We start from the raw sequence: 20,047 nt of genomic DNA, 5'->3' as shown, positions 1-20,047 counted from the left end.
TTTTAATTCCTCTTTCTTAATCTCGATTGGTTTTCACTATTTTTCTTTGCTCTTTTCCACATCTTTATGAATGTATTCACCCTCCACCACTCTCAATTTCCCAATCAAAATTTGTCAAAAATTAGTAATTTCCTTCACCATCCCGTCCCTTATACAACTCCGCTCATCTCCTACTTTACCTATACTGCCTTTCCAGTCTCCATCATCTTCGACTGAACAATCTCAACAAGTTACAGAACTGCCACGAACGTTAAATCCATTTGTGAGCGGTACATGTCGGTGGAAATTCATTGGAAGCTGCTGATTACTGCGAACCTGACGTATTCTTCAAGACGAAGTCTTTCTCATCAGCTCGATTTCGCTCGCTTGCTCCTAGCACTGCAACTCATCAAGCACTCATCACTCCGTCTCCGTTTCTGCTTATCACTTTCTCACTCTATATCTATGTTGATAGAAGCGGGCTCAATGGCTTAATGGAAGTTCGATTGTTGCCGAAAGTTTGCAGCGAGGGTTGGCCGACGAAATCTTACTGCCGGCGCCGCGTTTGACGAATAGAAGGGATCTCTCTGCCTTGCTGCAAACGGTGTGAGATACCGCTCAACCTAGCCAGACCCTTCGATTCTCATTTGGAGGGCGCTGTGTAGATTTCTGACGTTGCCAACTAACTGCGCTCGTACGAGTTATGCTCATTTAGCCGTGTATACATCTGTTCCTTCTCCCTGACAATAACAGTTTTTTGTGCCTCAACTAGCCTGCAGAATCTGAAATGTGTCATTCGCAGCTTCACAGGCACAAAATGTTATTCACCCTCCCAAGTCATGATGGATCATCGTGAATGAATAGACCCGACCTCCGAAGATTGAAAACATTATTTGATAGCTTTTATTTATATAGAAATCAAAATATTGAATAATTTTATAGACTAGAATACCATGATAATGACGATACTCATCGGACTGATAGGCTATAGTGGTTGAGAGGCTGGATAAAACTAATCTAAAGTTCTTTCTAGATCTCCGTTCTCAACTCCAAATACTGTACTAGCCACATATACCTATATAGGAACAATGTGAGCCAATTGTAAGAAATTTATTCCATAGTAGTATTGAAGTACTGGTCGAATTTGTATCTGAGATTTAGTCTCTACGCTCATTTAGGGTCATATTATCAGGTTTATTTTGGAAAAATACTATCAAATGCTTTATTAATGCATGACAACTTGGATAAATCTTCCGTCTTAAATGGAATGTTTACAAATAATTTAAATTAAGTCGGAACATTCGAATACGATTAGTTCAATGAATTCAATTTTTTTCACTAATATATTTTATTTATTTATTATTAAAACACACAAAACAAAACAAAATAACAAAGTATCACAAAACAAATAAAATACAATAAAATGCTACAAATATAAATAGAAACCATGGGATTTGTGGTTGGGTGTGTTGGAGAAGAGAAAAAAAAATATTATAAATTATATTTCATAAACTATCGCCTACTATTTGGTATACTCAAATGCTATTTATTTTTCTTTGATCTAAGCTGATTTTAATCGATCTGGAGTCACGCCTATATGAGGCTCATAATATTATGAAGCTTTCATGGACTAAATAATAGAAGCGACAAAATACAATCATCTGATTTCCTCTGCAGTTGAAAAAGCTATGGAACAGCAGCTTATGGTAGATAAGAAGACATTCAACTATCCTATTGCATTGTAGATAGTAATAAAACTGGAATATGCGAGCTATCCTTTTACTTCTCACATTCAGGCGTTGAGATAAATAAGGAATTTATTACTTGAACAGAAGCTGTAAACACAATGACGACAGAAGGGTGGTATGGCTTATTAAATTACAAACAAAAAGAGAGTAGCAGTTTAATGTTGGTATGTACTGCGCAAAGAAGGGTGATTTATTAATTTATTTGAGAGAGATTTATTTGACGCGATAAGACGGTGGAGTGTTTGTGAAGAGGATGAGTAGGTGGAGCTGGTGTTGGCTCTCGATGAGCGGTTTTCGAGAAGGAAGAAGCAGAACAGAGAGTGCATCGCATCCTCTTGGCGTTTATAAGAAGAAGCGAACAAAACGGGGACAAGAGCATATAGAGACGGGGTGAGAAGGGATGGGGGGATATGTACAATAGGGTTGTATGTTTATTAGAAGAGCCCTTTTTGACTGTGGCCGGGTGGAGACGGTAAATCTAGAGATAGTATCAGCGCGGCTCTTATCTGTCGCCCCACTCCGATAACCAACCCTCCATATTTAATGCCACCGTCACCTTCTCTCTTTGTTCACACCTGCCTCTCGCTCTCTTCAGCCCTCTTCAAATCTCCAACCACATCAACACGTCCTAATAACAATAAACGAACGCACGGCTGTGGTGAACGCTCATTTTTTCTGCTGATGCGAATTCTGCTTGACATCCCCCTCCCACCGCCACGTCACAACCGATGTGTAAAATTGTATCGATAAACCTCCTATCGATGTAGAAGGCCTACAGCAATATTCAAGACCCACGACCCAAGACCGGCCCCTGCTTATTCTCAAGCCGGGCCAATGCAATATAAATTCACATTTATTTCGTATGCGATTCATAAAATACACGCTGTTATCGAGTTTGGCTCGATCCCCGCGACCCCCTCATCTACACTCTGTGTAACCCTATTGATGATCTCATGCTTCTCGTTATCGTTTATAGGAAAAAATAAGGAAACAAACACGCTCTCGGTTTCTTATTCCATGCTCCGCGAAGGCCGTCTTCCAGTCCAGTTCTCGTTTTATTGGATTGTGCAAATTCCAGAAACTTGAACGAATTTTCTCTGGGAAATCTTAAGTTTCGAAAATCAACCTGTAATTCAAATAATAATAATTCGTCCGCGCTAGAAATACTTTCCCAATACATATTATTGTATAGACTATTTCCATTAAGTTAATAATTATTGGTGTGATGAATAACACAGTGCATTCTTTCTGGATGATGCCCATATAAGTACATCAATAGATTATAGAAGTTTTGTAGAAAATCATTTCTACATAACACCATTTACTAACGTATGAATGTATGTATTAGTGATGTATGATCCATTCATTCACATAAATATCTATAAAAGTCTTCGAATGTAGCTAGAAGTCAATTGGATGGACAAATTATAATTATTAATTTCAATAATTATCAATAATGATTTTTTTATAATAATTGATCAGCTGCAATTTGATACAGTCAAGCATTATTCACACTAAATTTACATATTTCTTCATGCTATTCTCTTGTATTGATGAAAAAGAATTTCAGCTCTTATTATATGGTTTGATGCCTGCCAGTGCTTCACTTCATATCAAAAGCTGAATCGATAAATTCAGGAGCGAGCCTCTTTTATTTTCGTAGCATGCTATCTTATATTTAGTCTGCCGATTGTCAGATACCCTCATCAATAATTCCACGTAACATACCTCTCATGCATTTCATAGTAGAGGCGTGCTTTAGAAAGGGGCAAATTAGGAGTCACGAAATAATGATTGATCTAGTCAATAAATTGAATGACTGGTCAATTTTTCACGAATTGCTTGGAAAGAAAATTATAGGGCTGGGCTTGGAGTCGTACTAATTCGGTGAAGCATGTCGTAGTTGAGTTGACCTGTTGATGGCCAGATTAGGAACAACAATAATTCATAGCCATGACGCTATGCTAAGGCGTTTGGCAAGCCGCTACTCTTGTTATACGATTATTCTCGATTTGTTTATTGTTTTGCGGCATCCCAACTATAATTAGACAATCATAGCTAACAATAACCAGTTCGAAGAAGGATCTTAACCCTTTGAATCTTATTCTCACAGCTTAATAATTCGATTAAAACTATTTTGGATAATTTTGCTATTGAAATGACACTCATGTCAAAAGCTTTCAGAATGGCTCACTCAGTTGTGTAAGGCACATCACGCAAATTCATCATATACATCACCCAGGTACATTAACCCAGATGAATTGGATAGCATACATATATTCGATTTATATCTATAGAAATAAGGAGTTACATTAGTGGAAACGTGTATTATGATCTTGACCCAGTCACTCCGTCAAGTCAGTTCTACGAGACTTTGTTTTGAGCCACAGCATTCCACTACAGACATAGAATTACCAATCTACAGATACTCAGCCTATTTCTAGCAGTATCGAGAGATTCTAATACACTCATTACAGAGTGACATTGGTTAAGAGTTCAGTAATTGACTGGATGAAGGATGTGCCAGCTCGTGCGAGAGTTCTCAGTCAAAGGCAAAACCTAAAATGCGATCGTCATAATGACTCGACATTTGCGATGATTAGAACGTACACAAGCGCATAGCCTACGTACCAAAGTCGTTTTAATTAAATGCTGTATCTTGCTATTAAATTAAGATAATAACGGTTTTGTTAGGTGCAGAATAATAAGCGGCCCGCTTAAAGGAGAAGACGAGGCGTCGGTGTCTTCTCAAATGCAAGGCATCTCCACTCTACTCGACGCATCGTCCTATCTGCAATTCACTGCTCGGCGTCTTGCTATGTTCGACGTCGCCCGCGGGTCCATACACCCCCCCCTCTACAACACCACCTCACCTCACTCCCACTCCTCATCTCACCCCAATACTACCTACACTTCCTTAGCACTTGCCACAACCCCTTGACGACTACGCCAAATTATCTCGAATTCCACTGGATGCGAAATTTCCCAGCCTGGGAGAATCTGTGATCAATGAAAATAGACTATTGTCTCTCACAAACAAGCTCCGTTTAGAGAACTTCATGAACGCTGTTGTATTGATAATACTCACTAACATGGTTGGAAAGCAATAATTGCACTCAACACATAGAAAGAAGCTTTCCAAACAGGGTGCTGTGAAATTTGCATAAGTTCAGTTCTTACCACAACGAACAATTCTTGGAAATTTGAACTAAAGCTGTCTTCTATATCTGATTTGATCCTGTGAAATGATGTGATTCGAACTCTGGCTTCCATTACAATTGATTCCCAAGAATCATCAATACACATTTTCAAAGTAAGTAAATGAATAATCTGAATTTACATAGTACTATATACTATCATAGATAAACAATAGCGTAAGTAGATATCCCATGGTAAAGGGCGTTTATTCGTTTAGTCGCAACTTTTACTGTTATCTCAAGTCGATTATTATCGATTACTGTCGGTTTTTACTGTTTTGTTGGGGTGAGAGTATATGAACGGCACAATATGAGAGACTACCAACGTCACACAGCTTCACGGGAAATAACATAAACGCCCTATACCATGGGATATCTACTCATGCTATTGTTTCTCTATGATACTATAGAGACAGTAGAAACCGTAAATCTCGTTATAACGTAGGTCCAAACTCCGTTATCCCGTTAAGAACACCGCAATACAACGAATTTCTCTCTTGTTCATTTGAGATTTGAGATTCATTGGTGTCTGACTGTACTTACAAATACAAAATCCTTCTTTAATATTTGGACTTTTAATGTTAGCTAAATTTAGTAGAAAAATAGTACAAGGTGTACAAGAAAGTAGACTTAGTATCAGGGGTGCCCACAAGGGGGGGGCATGGCGCAATTTGCGCCATCAACATTTTTGGGGGGGGCATGATTTTTTGTATATTTTATGTCAACATTTTGAATATATGATTAAAAAATCAAGGTATGAAATAGAGTTATCCTAATGTAGTTAATTTTTCCCACCTTTACAATGTTATATTTTGCTAAGTGTAACTCAATATAAAGCATAAGCACAATTGATAATATTTTGTATGCAGGAATTTTAGTAATTCTAAGCCTATGAATTTGAAGGCAAATCTTTGACAAAAATAAATTATAACTTCATCATCCACTATTATTCTGATTTCCTTTGCTTCATTTTAATTTTTAATGGTCCTGTGTTTGAATTTCCTTGCTGTTGCAAGAAATATGCGACATTTTTCTCATTTTCACAGTCTCGACAGTTTTTCGATATAAACAGTAATGCAAGATCAATTTAGGGCAACTCAGCTTATAGAGCATGAAATTTTCTCTCATTTAAGACCAATCGCAAGTTTCTATCATGCATTGTACTCATTTTAGAGACTCTTTAATAACAGTAAAATCGCAAGAAAAATTAGAAAATAAAGATCATCATTCAATTGGCTGTAACTTTTGAACGGTATTGAAAACAGAAGTATATTTCATGGGAGTGAAAAGAGGAGAAAATTCATCACAACCTCGACCACTTTTTGGATTTTGCATCTGAAGTGTTCCACAAGATACGCAACGTTGCATATGCGAGACTGTGAGAATGGGGAAAATATCACAAATTTCTCGCACATTCAAAGTTTCGTATCTTGTGGAACACTTCAGATATAAAATCCAAAAAGCAGTCCTGCGCGACCACTCAATTCATTGGAAATTTATTATCTTTAATATTATATAGAGAATGCTTTTTCTCGAAAAATTCAAGGTTCTCGAGATTAAATGGAAAACTTAAAAAAATCCAAAATTTTGGGGTGAAGTCGCCTTCTGGTGTGTCAGCAAATTTCAGATTAGAATTCAGCGCCCCAAAATATATATGGAACCATCGAAAAAAATTATTTCGGGGCTGTTTCCTGAAAAACGACCATTTGACTGGACTATAAGTTGTTATCCTATTATAATAGCGAGCAATTTATGTATATCTGTTTATATTTTTCTATTTCTATATCTGGCTATCTGGTTATTTATGTTCAACGGATCTCGGAAACGGCTCTAACGATTTTCATGAAATTCGGAATATAGTAGGTTTATGATATCAAAATTCGATTGCACTAGGTCTCATCACTGAGAACACTCCCTGAAGGACATGAAAAGGATAATTCATCCTTGGAAAAACAGATGAATAAATCACAGACGAAATATATTTTTCGTAGTGAATAAATCAAAATTCGGGTAGGTAACAGTTTTGGGCTGTGCCTGTTAGTACTTCCCCAATCATTTTAAAGAAATGATTATCAATGAAATAATTCTGTTTATCAATGAATAAATAACGAGCAAAGCTCAGTGCCCCGATATTTGGTATTAATAGATAGAATTTACAAAATGTACTTGTTCAGATGATATCTTTATTCCAAAAACCAAACCATTTAAAGATACATTTTGTTCGACTTGTGTTATTTACTCCTATAATGTTAAAAAGTAAATACTCCCAACAACACAACATCAGTGACAACCTATTCCAATTCATGATAAATATCGGGGCACCGAGCTCCGCTCTAGAGTACCTACATATAAAAATTATTACGAAAGAAGAAATTATAATAAATATTCATAGTTCATACAGAAAGGTTCTATCTAATCACAGTGGATTGAGATTAATTCGCAGAGGAATGCAAAAATTTCTCTCACAAAAGCATGTTAAATTTTAATCCTGATTCATGTCACGTGAACCAAATCACAGAAGACCATCTCAAAAAGATAGCTTATCTGATTGGTTCTACTGGAATTAATCAGGATTAAAATTTAAACGGCTTTTGTACAACTGTCACTAAGTACCTGATTGAAATATGTACAAAAGTTCAACAGCTGAGTCATAATTTGGTCTCAGTCCCACACACATGCATTCGCTCACTCACTTCCATCATCAACAGACGCCGAAATTATCAGCTGTTTTTCCAAGGATGAATAAATTCTTTTAATGTCCTTCAGCGAGTTTCCCCAGGGATGAGACCTAGTGTAATCGAATTTTCATATTATAAACCTACTATTATGTTCTGAATTTCGTGAGAGCCGTTTTCGAGATCCGGTGAAATACAAACATATAAACATCTAAAAATTTAAACATCAAAACATCTAAACAGAAATTGCTCGTTTAATAGTATAGGATTTAGAATACCTAAACTTGCCGACATTATATATTGTATGAATAAAATCGTTCCAAATTTGTATGAATGTTTACCAAGATTGCTATGCAATATTCTTTTGCAATAAAGAATTATCAATGATATTATTATTCAACTTTTTATAAGTAACCTTAACATTTAAAAAGCAAAGCCTCCCTTACTTATCTTTTAATATCCTATTAAAATATTTGTCTTGTAGTTTTTCCTGATGTAATGAAGTTCTTTCTAGTCCTCCCGAACAAGAACGGGTGCACTGCTAGTCTCAAAAATAATATAAAAAAATACTTTATTTCTATTTTAAAGAGATAAGAAACGATGGTATATATTTTTACAATATTATGAAAACAGAAAGAATTCCTCACAAGACCAAAGGTAAATAATGTCTTTTGGAAGATTAGAATGTAGAGGTGCTTACAGATATACGCGCCGCGAACATGAGCAATTCACTTTTAATCAGCTGATTATATCTGTATTTTTACAGAACCGGTAAAATACAGATATAAAAAGCTTGGCATCAGCTGATTAAAAGTGAATTGCTCATGTTCGCGGCGCGTATATCTGTAAGCACCTTAAGATGTGAATTTTATTGTCATACACTGACTAATGTTAAAAACTAAAGAGTTGGGAGTTGGGGTACTTTGGGGGGGGGTCATTACACATGGATGGGGGGGGCATTACACTTGAATTGGGGGGGGGCATGCGCCATTGGCCTTGGGGGGGCTGGGCACCCCTGCTTAGTATTCTTAGTTTTTCTCTCCCGATCTGTGCTTCATTGTAAAAAGAATAAATAAAATAAATTTGAATTTGAATTGAATTTGAATTGAATTTATTTCGCCAAAAAAGCACATTACATCATTAGAATAAAATGAAACAAAATGAAAATTTAACTATACAAAACAGAAACAAAATTATAAATCATACTAAATACTTATGTACAATAGATTCAGTAAATAACTTAATAAATAAAATTTGACATAGTACAGTAGTAGAAGTAAAATGAAATGTTCAGTTAACTTCATTGTAAAAGCAATTTTCCTTTTTGGCACTGCCAACATAAGTAACACTTGTGTGTTGGCAGTGAGTTGTAGTTCATTTACACTATTTGCTATGCAGTGACAATGATTTCGAAATACGAAAGTACATAAAAGGAGATGTAAAAATAAGAAGAAAAGAGGAAAAGTTAGCTGAAAGTCGATGTAGGGAGGCCACCATGATTTTTTTAAAGAATTTATAAAATTGTTGGGTAGGATTAAATCCGGATTGTTTATTATTTATATACCAAATGTTAAATATCTAAAAAATATAATATTGATCCAAATCACAGATCTATACAGCTAGCTTAAAGAAAATATTTTGGTATATCCAATTATCCATACTGATGTGTAGAGCAAGAGTGATTTTTTTGGTTATAAAATCATTGGGAATTTTGTTTACCATGTAATTGCTAAAGTAAGTTAATTGATGCCTGCATGTTGTAAGTTTTATGAGATTGATATTGTATTTATTGTTTGGACGAGTGTTATAGGGCGTTTCGCGCAAAACATATTGAGACTTATTTTTATTTATATGGAGAATGACCTTTTTTACATAATTTTGTCTTAGCGTTGGAACTTTAAACTCAAGGAAGATTTCTCTACTTGGATATAATCTAGGTTTACCAAGCGCCGCTCTTATCATGTGTTTTTGGATAATGAACAATTTGTTTAAATGTGTATCATATGCACCTCCCCAAACTTCAATAATGTATTGAAATATTGAGTGGGCATAAGCAAAATATATCTTTCTTATTATATCAAGGTTCTTTAATCTATTAATTTTATAAAAAACATAGATGAGGTATTTGGATTTGGAACATAAGTATTCAATGTGTTTATCCCATTTGAGATGCTGGTCCAGTAGAATACCTAGATATTTTATTGTTTGAACTCTTTCTAGGGTTTTTGCAACTTCTGGATTATATGCAGTGTTATTTTCATGTGTCTCCATTGTAATAGAAAGTTTGAAAGCTGTTGATGGTTGACCTGTTATGTTGGGTGAAAAAGTCATGTATTTTGTTTTATCTGCATTTAGTGTCAATATGTGTTCTTGGAGCCATTTGTATACAATTTTTATGTTTGTGTTTGCAGTGTTGAAAGTTTCTTCCCAAGTATTGCCACTGAAAACCAATACCGTATCATCTGCAAAGGACAAAGTTGTACAATTTGTTAAGTTTAGTTTCAGAAGGTCGTTTACATAAATCAGGAAAAGAAGCGGTGATAACACAGTTCCTTGTGGCAAACCGAATCTTGTTGTACATCTGACATCCGTTTGTCCATGGAGAGAGAGGTATTGTGTTCTTCCACCCAAATATGTGTCTAAAAGTCTCTTTACTGTGCCTCTTATTCCAGATCTATTTAATTTATCCAACAATATATTGTGGGGTATCGTGTCGAACGCTTTTGATAAATCCATGAATACTGCCAGGGTTTTTTTATTACTGTTGAAATTTTCAAAAATTATTTTGTTAAAATGGATGACTGCATCTTTTGTGGATTTGTTCTGTTGGAAACCATACTGATTATTGCATATTACATTATCTTTATCTAAAAATTTCAGAATTCGAATTTTTATAATTTTCTCTAATATTTTTGAAAGGTTGCTTATTAAACTTATTGGTCTATAGTTTTCTGGTTTATTTAGGTTTCCAGTTTTTGGGATAGGAATAACTCTGGCTTCTTTGAATTTATTAGGAAAATACCCATCGCTCAAGCATTTGTTAAATATATATTTTAATGGTTCAATTATTACCCCTGATATTTTTTCAATGTAATGTCCTGTCAAATTGTCTGGCCCAGGTGTAGATCTGTTTTTTTGTTGGTTTATAATTGTTATTAGTTCATTTGTATTTGTTGGGTAGAGGAAGATACTTTGTTGACTTATGTTAGATAGTGATTGAGGAATTGGTATATTATTTATATTTTCTGTAATTTTTTTAGCAAAAGATTCACCTACGTTAGCAAAATATTGATTTAGAATACTTGCTTCTAATTTTATTTCCTTGGTACTTTTTTTAGTTTCCAGGAGTTCATTAATATATTCCCATGTTTTTTTCGGATTATATTCATGTTCTGCAAACTTCTCATTAAAATAATCAATTTTAGCCTTTTTTATTAAATTTGTAAGAGTATTTCTGTAGTTTTTATATCGTGTTTTTAGTTGAATATTGTTTGGCTGTCTTGTAAGTTTACGGTGTAATTTATCTCTCTCACGTATTGAATTCACTAGACCGGGCGTAATCCATTTTTTAAGTGGCTGGTTTTTCTTTTTTAATCTGATGGTCTTTGTTCTTTTTATTGTAAGTGTAGTTAGTGTTTCTATGAAAATGTTAACCATTGTATCAATGTTTTCCTCATTATAAACTTTGTTCCAGTCTTCTCTCTGTAAATCTGTAATTAGTCCATCGTAATCTATTATGTTTTTTGTCCATTCCTCTCTGATGGCATTATTATTAATGGTTTCACTCAGATGCAGTGAAATACTGAAGTGGTCAGTTATGTTTGTTTTTATAATTGCACCATACAATGCATCTCTATTGTTCTTATCCTCCTTGAAAAAAATGTGATCAATACATGAACCATTCACATTACCTATCCGAGTTGGTTTGTTGATAAAAGACTTGAATCCTTTCATGTGTAAGGCGCTCAAATACTCATTTGATAAATTATTATTTGATAGAATATCTATATTAATATCACCTAGTATAATTACATTGGAATTTTCTTTTATTCTTTCCAGGCATGCATCCAAACTTGCAATAAAATTATTTATGTTACGAGCTGGTGATCGGTAAATAGAAATAATTGTGTATTTCTTATAATTCAATGAATATGAGATGCATATGGTGTTAGACTCATCAATGTTCAAGTCAATGATTTCATAATCAAAATTTTTATCTATGAATAAACATATTCCGTCACATTTTGTATATTTACATTTTCTCTGTATAACATTGTAGCCTTCAAGATTATAGGTAAATTGTGCATCATCTGTAATCCAAGTCTCGGACAAAGCGATCACATGGAATTTAAAATTAACATTATTTAAATAGTGTAATAACTCTTCAAAGTTCCTATTTATACTCCGAATATTTGTATGGAAAACATTTAACATGTTGATTGGTTAGGCCTAATTCATATCTCTGTGGTTCGAATAAGAAAATGTCATCTATCTCAGTAGTATCATGATAGCCTATGCCCTCATCACCTTCAAAAACTGACATAATGTTGAAGTAAAGGTTAGATTTATTTAAAAAAAAAAGGGGAAATATTAGTTAGAGGAGAAAAACTTTTTTGGAAGGAAAAGGAGTAAAAAAGGTAGTTTTTTTAGATAAGTCGATCATCTCAACCTACCGGTGATAAAATTCATTGCTGAACCGTACTAATAAAATAAAAAGATTTCCGAAAAATAAAATTTGAAATTATTCATGTGAATACCTATATTATTCATGTGAAAAATAAATGAAAAGATAAAATTTAAGCGTCAGTAAATAGATGTCACGGAAAGAAGAAAAATCAATTTATTTACTAAAAGATTAACCAGTGGAGAACCGATGTCAGAGCACAAAGTGTTGCCAAGTTGCCATGATAAACAAGATAGGGTTGATATTGATAAATGTTAAAATTGTTGCCATATTCTGTATTGATACTAGCCTCCTCAAAACAAGAATAACTAGCGCAAAATGAAGACGAAAGAGCCGTAACAACGATAAGCAGAGGAATTCGTTTAGAATGATAAGATTAGTTTCTTGTTTATTGGCAATCAACTTCTAAAAGATTGGCTTATTCCACAGCTCAATCTCGTGTAGCCACATAATTGTCCGTTCAAAGACAACGGTCCTTTTACTGTAGCCCACGCTACTATATTTCATTGATATCTGATAATATGATATAGCCTAATAATTAATTACAAGCATATTGAAGTTGGAAAGAAAAATACTGTAATAAGAGAAAGTATGTAAAGTTAAGGCTGATTAAAGGCAGTAAATTTAGCTATTTCGGATGAAAGAGAGAGAAAAGATATAGGTACGTACAGACCTCATCCATATTATCATTAATTATACTATTTGTAAATTTCAGTAGTAATTTCTACTTAAAATGGAAAATTTTTTCTTGTTCTTATGATTGATTCGCTTTGAATATATTAATATTTTGCCAATCGTTAATGAAGTTGGCAATCATTTATTTAGATTATTACATTCATGAAGTGAGCCTTCTGTAAGACAAGAAACAGAGAATAAAAAAAAAATAAAAACATGAAATTAAATTATAAAACCTTCGCTTCGATCTGAATGTCACTAGACTTCAGATAACATTATATAGAACAGCTATAACTATGAACTAATCATAACTTGATAAGATTACTCTCATTATGATCAATCACTTAATAGTTTCAAGAAAGTGTTTTTCCCTCTTATGCTAATACAAATATACGATATATATTGTAAGATGAGGTCAAAGATCAGTAAAAAGTCAGTCTAATGTCCCAAATCTCATCTAATAATGGGTATTTAACGAGCAAAATTAAAAAAAAAAAAAAAAAAAAAAAAATAGTCAATAGACAGACCTACAACCAGTATAGAGAAAAACAATTAAAGAAGGAACCTTATCACTCAACTAGACCCTTACTGTAGTTGGTACGGCAAGTAAGTCCTTCTCACACTTTACGGTGTAGATTTCACCGTTTTCAACAATACGTATCTTTATAGTACCAGTTTTGTCCACCCAAACATATTTGAAACCAAAATCTCTCTGTAACTTCCTGGCTTTAGATAATAAAATTTTTCGTTGAGACGTGAGAGAAAAATTGATGTAGATTGGACGGATCTCACCTTGCATGCCTATGTGATTAGTTGACAGTTTTTTCACACTGCGCTTTCGTTGCATTATCTCGTGGGTGATGGTGCGTCGCACAAACTTTACTATGAGCGGCGGCGGGTTTCGAGAGTCCGGTCGTTTCTTGAGACGGTGACATATATCAATATCTTCTGTTTTTATCCCAACACCGACAGCTTTACAGGTCTCAATCACAACTTTGGAGACGTCCTCTTGAACTGTGACTGGAATACCGTGCAGCTCCAGAGTATTTCTCCTCCCGTATTGTTCCCGATCATCTTCTCGCATCGCATGATCACTCACTTGTTCTTTTAGAGTTACGTTGTCACTTTTCAGATCACTCACTTGTTTTTTTAGTGTTTCGTTGTCACTTTTCAGAGCCTTAATTTCTTCCTGCTGCGCTGCTATAAGATTTCCCTGTTTGAGCAAAGTCTTTGCATTCTCGTCAAGTTTTTTATTGCACATATCCAGGGATATTTGTAGATCCTTAAGAGTGCTCATAACCTCGGTCCTAAAGTCAGACAACGACAAATTCGTGAGACCCACAGAGCCTGAGGAATGAGCCGGCAAACCAGGGCCAGGGTTTTTTACGGGGGTTGATTTCGGGTCAGTAGCCCGCTGGAGCCGAAGTCCCTTCGTACATCCGTCGCACCTCCAGGTACCCTTCGCCAGAATCTCGATCTCAGCTTCACTCAGAGATCCGTTCGCCTCATCACGAATACACTTTCCGTGGAAAATCGAACTGCAACCTTTACAAACTATCGCCGTGTTCTTGCCAGATCTATTAACAGCCAACTTACATTCCGCGCACACACTCATTTTTTGTCGATATATATACAAGAAAAAAATAATCACGTAATTTATTTAATTTTTGGTTCACAAACTGGAATTAATAACTATAGTAACCGGCAAGCGAAAATGACCGACTATTCTTAACGGTTCATAACTTGAACGGTAGCTGATAAGGGATAACGAACGAAATGCGTCTGCTCTCAGCCAACTCTCAGATAGAACTGATGTATAAATAAATAAATAAAGGTTCTGATTCACAATATATTAAAGAGCTGAATTTTATATTCTCATTGAATCTATTTGTTTCTATTCATCAATTTACACTTTTTTAATATTCAATAGGATAAAAGACCCAGTAGAATGAAAAATATAACATCATTTTTCAATCAGTTATTCAAGGAATGAGGAATGAACATTCCTTATTCTGGCATTTGTCTTTCTCCGGAGCTGGGAGTTGAACACACAAAATAAATAACAAGTTCACAATATAATTCATTGCCACAACATGCAGTTATTTAACTCTTATAACAAATATATCCTAGTTAATAAAAATTGCTATTAGTGTCTGTCCAAGCTTACCTATAAGAGTGAGTCGACAGAGAAGAAGAATGAGAAGAAAGGTGTCAGGCTCCCTCCTCAAGTTTGAGAAATGGAAAAGTGCAAGCCTGACCATCATAGAAGAAGTTCTCGCATCACAGATAGTCGTCAATAACTACTGCCCAACAAGCACATCGATTTACTCCCGAAAATACAATCCTGTAAAAAGTAACGATTTATTGTCAATGGTTCGAAATTCTATTGAATGCAGCAACTGCAAGAATTGTTATTGTTGCTTCAAACAACATTTGTGTTTGAACAATCAATAGAATGAAATGTCTTTAGCTTTGTACTGCATTGAAAATTTCATATCCTAATGGAATGAAGTTGTTTTAATCGTGTTAGTGCGAGGGGTTCATTGGTTCATACTGGAGCTCTTCTCCTCTATCATGTAATGCTTTTTCAAATCATTACTTGAGGGAAATTTTAATTGGTTGCTTCAAAGTTATATGGGTATCTCATTCATGACTTATCTTGATGGCTTCATTAATAATCATGTGAGGATATTTTTCCTGTCTAATTGAAAAGGCAAGAAGGTGGGTTATTATGAATAGGAATATCATATTCTACTGGATTTCCGAATTATTTAGTAGAAGCATGACTGGTTATTGAAACTTGTGTGTTTTTACACACCCCTATTCAATTATATAAACTGCGGTCAACGATAGATTAATGTACACACAACATGAGAACATCGAAATTAACTAAATAATTTGAATGTTGTGTACATAAGCATGCTACATAAGCAACGAAAAGATTGTGATACAGCTCAGAGAAAACATAATTTATAAGCATAGAACCAATAAACAGTATTAACAAGATTTTTCTGAAAGAGGCAAACTCCACAATGAAGAAGTATGGTTGGAGAATTTAAAACTGATTCATATGACATTATCAAATCACTTACTTGGAAATGAAATGCATTGAAATCATATTCATGATTACCTACTATTATCATTCAAAACATAATCTAACAGTTGGATCATTATTTGAATATGATTCTAAAATCAAATTATTTTTTTAGTATAGCACTATTATTAGGCGCTCATGGATGTGAGATTTCATGGTTGTTATTATATCAATATAAAACTTTAGCTGAAACTGAGCCTCCGCTCACAGCTAATTCATAACCTTAGATGCTCAGATTTACATTTTTCTCATTCCACTCTTATTACAGGCAAATAGTATTCACTGGAAGACTGGAATATTCAGAGAAATGGGAATATATTTACTTTAATGGAAAAATTACAACAACATAAGATAGAGGCCTACAGCTTTATGCCAAAGCTGTATACCAGTATATATACCAGTTGAATTGCCTTTTGTTAGTTTACCGAAAGATTTTGTCTAATTTTTCATTATTTTGACAACATATCATGCATAAAACAACAAAGTACTGTAATAAAACAACTTAAATTCCTTCAAAGAATAATTAGTTGGTTAACTCTGGTTTTAACTAGTTTGTTAAACTACGAAAAATGGTTATCAGTTAAATCAATTTTAGAGTAAAACATACTAAAAGTAACTTAGATGTCAATATGTCAAAATAGATTGGAATGATATTGATATAACATTTCAAAGTTTGCTTGAACATGCATAATCTAATATTTGGAATTTCACAATTCTGACATATAACATTTTCAATTTGTTAGAACAATAAATTTTCTCAAAGAGCATAAAAATAGCACTTCAAAACTATTTCGAAATTATCAAGTCATCACTCGTGAATTGATGACACAATGAGAAAATATCTTGGTGTATAGAGGGAGAGAGAGGATGATATTGAACTCACATTGTGAACGTGGACGTGAAGAGAAGTAGAGAATGCGACGCTGCATGAAGAACACGCCGAAGTTGACGGCCCCGCGAACACGGACACTGTGAGCTGTGACGACCAAACCGACGCTTTCCCTCGGCGCAGTCATCATCCCTACCCCCACCCCAACCCAGTTCACCCCTTCAGCCGGGAAGGGATGCTCGCCCTCTTCCCAATCACCCTCCACCCCCATCCACATCACAGTCACCACCCGAAAGACCAAGCGGCCGCACACATCTCCGCAAATATTTCCAGTTTGCACTTGTAAAAATTACGCGGCGTAAATCTTTTCACACGCCGGTAAATGTGGCCGAAACCACCTGCGCTTTACAGCCGGCAACGTCCACTGGCTAGCATTAAATCGAAAGGAGTGCTCGCTTCTCGGCAAAAAATAATAATAGAATACCTGGAAATTGAAAAGCATTGAGAAAATTTCCACGTTCAGCCATGTGAATATGGTACAATAACCATATGGTAGCTCCCCAACTCCTCCCACTCTGAATAATTCCGGCTCAAAAACGAGCCACTCCTGCGCCACTGATTAAAATCAGTCGACTGCGACTCGGAATTAAGAGACACCCTTAGAAAATTCTGCTACACCTACACACATATATTCAATAAAAGCACTTCTCTTGTAAAATGTTTGGCTAGCACAGTACAACCATCTCTCTCAAAACTCACTTCAGATTCACTTCTCTCAAACCAGACTTTATTTCACCGAAACGAATACAGAGAGTTCCCAAATGATCACTACATTCCAATCAGACCGATGCTTTATCACTTTTTTCACAATAAATAAATATAACAGTGTTGAATAATTATAATTATCTTTGAATGCAATTTATTTAAGTAATTTAATACATGCATATTGAATGCGTGTATTATCATTTAAAAGAATAGAAGTTTCCATTTTATGAAAGAATGTATGGATGCATTTGAAATGTGATGAAATAATTTAATAATTCGTATTTTCGATAAGAATAAGGGGATGATTTCAACCCTCAGTCATAAATTTCAATGAACTACCCAACCATTCTTCTAGAAAACAAGACAATTCAAAGATCTTTCAGGCTACATCCGAATAATAATTTCCTCAATATATTCTTCAAAACTGTCTTGTTCGAAAACAATAAAATACTTGAAGTAGGAGACATGACTACTGCCTCACTGCTATCGCTTTAGACGAAGATCACATTATTTTATTTTGGGAAGACAGGAGTCAACTATGCTTGAGGGTGAGCCTAATGATTCGTAAGAAGCATATGATGTGATGTGGTGATGTGTAGACTTCTCAATGGACTCTGATCCCCTCTGGCACAACCCTTATTCTTCCATGACTTCAAGCTTCCCCACGCTTTATTCCTTAGACTATCTTCAAATAATATTGAATATTGAAGGCTATCTTTATGAATAATAATTATTCATATAGGAAATAATATTTATAGGCGAGCCACCATTCTTTTGGTCTCCTCATCCAATACCAGCATTGCTATCACAATGGTTGATCACGATTCATTTGTTGCTAAGAGAGACTGACTCAGATGTAACTGAATAGCCAGTACCTCAACGTCATGATAGAGAAACCTTTACATGTATCTATCTATCTTGCCTGAATGCACTGAGTTTCAATAAGTACACTATCTCAATGCTTCAATTTACTATCCATATGCTTGTATAGTTGCATAAAGATGATTCAGTTATTTATAAAATAGAATTATAGTACCCTTTAAAACTAGTAGTTACGTTACAATTTGTATTCTTGTTTTATTATTCTATTGATTTCAAAGGATACTATAATTCTATTTTATGAATACAAGAAAGTAGCCCTGAAATCATATATTTGAAAAAAATATGATTCGGTTATTTTTAATTGTCTATTCAATAGAACAATTTTTTTCTCATTGCCATCCGACGTAGCCTCAGGTCAGGGATGACTAGAAGCTAACTGGAAAATTCTTATCCAATTTATGTTATTGCTCTTTTCAGTTTCTTCTTCAAAGCCTAGCAGGTTTATGCCAGTGAGAATACGTGATTTAATTACATCAATGGAACACAGATGAAACTGAATACAGTTGAACTCTGTAATAACAAAGGATTCCAGAATGATTCTTCTCCCTTTTTCACAAATTTTCGTTGCTTTCCAGGGTCAGTCACTATCACCATGCTCTACATCCATCCATACAAGTTGGAAGGCATATGGAGAATTCTTGCATTCACTGGGAGCAAAGAGAGGTAATCAGTGGCAGTGGAATAGAGAGAAAGTCGCCACTAGCTGGCAGTGAGAGAAGCAGAACTATTGAAAGAGCAAGAAATAATAAAAAGAGAAGAGAGCCAGTCGGCCGCCGCTTGTCTGTCCCCACGCCGCGACGCTCGATAGGCGGCGTCGTAACCATGGCAACGCTCAGCCTGGCACCCTCCACACCCCCCCCGCCACCAACCAAACCCTTCCGCACGGGGTTTGGCATGTGCCTCTGCCAATTCATTCATTCATTGCCTTGCTCCTCTGACCAACATTGTGGTACACAACGCTTTTCAGTTCACCTGATTTATGTTAACCCCCTCCCCATTGTGCTGAACTAAATTTTATGAAACCAGTTCAGTATGAATTTTCAACTATTTTCCAATCTTTAAAAACAGTATAGCATTTTGATCGCAATAGAGATCTTATGATATTTGAATGGAATAATGAAAATTTCATAGTTATAATGATATAGTGTAATCTTTCTGAAAACGAATGAGAATAAACAATTTCATTCACTTTCCCTGTACATATGCCGAGATATTCCACCAATAATTAAAATTATATCATATTCTGAATTGGAACGAGAAACTGGTTAGTGTAGTCTACTTATTGATGATAGAAGATTGCCTGAAAATCAACGTAATTTTAGTAGTATCTCTCAAAAGCTTTTAGCCTAGGATAGCCTACTGATAAATTCAATCATTATTTCCATTATCTTGCTTGTTCTAGGTATCTGGATAGTCAAAATATTCATAGAAATGGCCTTCATTTTCAATTTTAATTGGATACATTACAATTGTGCCTACTTTTCTTTTCATTGTTCATACCGTATCCATTAGCCTATTG

At 34.9% G+C, this 20,047-nt stretch overlaps 1 protein-coding gene across 1 annotated transcript in view; it reads right to left on the bottom strand.

Annotated features, from left to right (window-relative positions):
- Window positions 1–17,025, bottom strand: part of LOC111047898 (MAM domain-containing glycosylphosphatidylinositol anchor protein 1) — a 168,976-nt gene extending 151,951 nt beyond the window's left edge. Inside the window, exons 1-2 of the mRNA XM_022333752.2 lie at window positions 16,936–17,025; window positions 15,126–15,302 (exon numbers count right to left, since the gene is read on the bottom strand). Of these exons, the coding sequence (XP_022189444.2) occupies window positions 15,126–15,222 (97 nt within the window). The 5' untranslated portion in view covers window positions 15,223–15,302; window positions 16,936–17,025. The remainder of the gene's footprint in view (window positions 1–15,125; window positions 15,303–16,935) is intronic.
- Between the last annotated feature and the right edge of the window lie 3,022 nt (window positions 17,026–20,047).

This window comes from Nilaparvata lugens, chromosome 3, assembly GCF_014356525.2.
Source record: "Nilaparvata lugens isolate BPH chromosome 3, ASM1435652v1, whole genome shotgun sequence".
Classification (NCBI taxonomy): Eukaryota; Metazoa; Arthropoda; class Insecta; order Hemiptera; family Delphacidae; genus Nilaparvata; species Nilaparvata lugens.
Note: the sequence above shows the minus strand (reverse complement) of the source record. Positions and strands in the feature narration are given on the sequence as shown.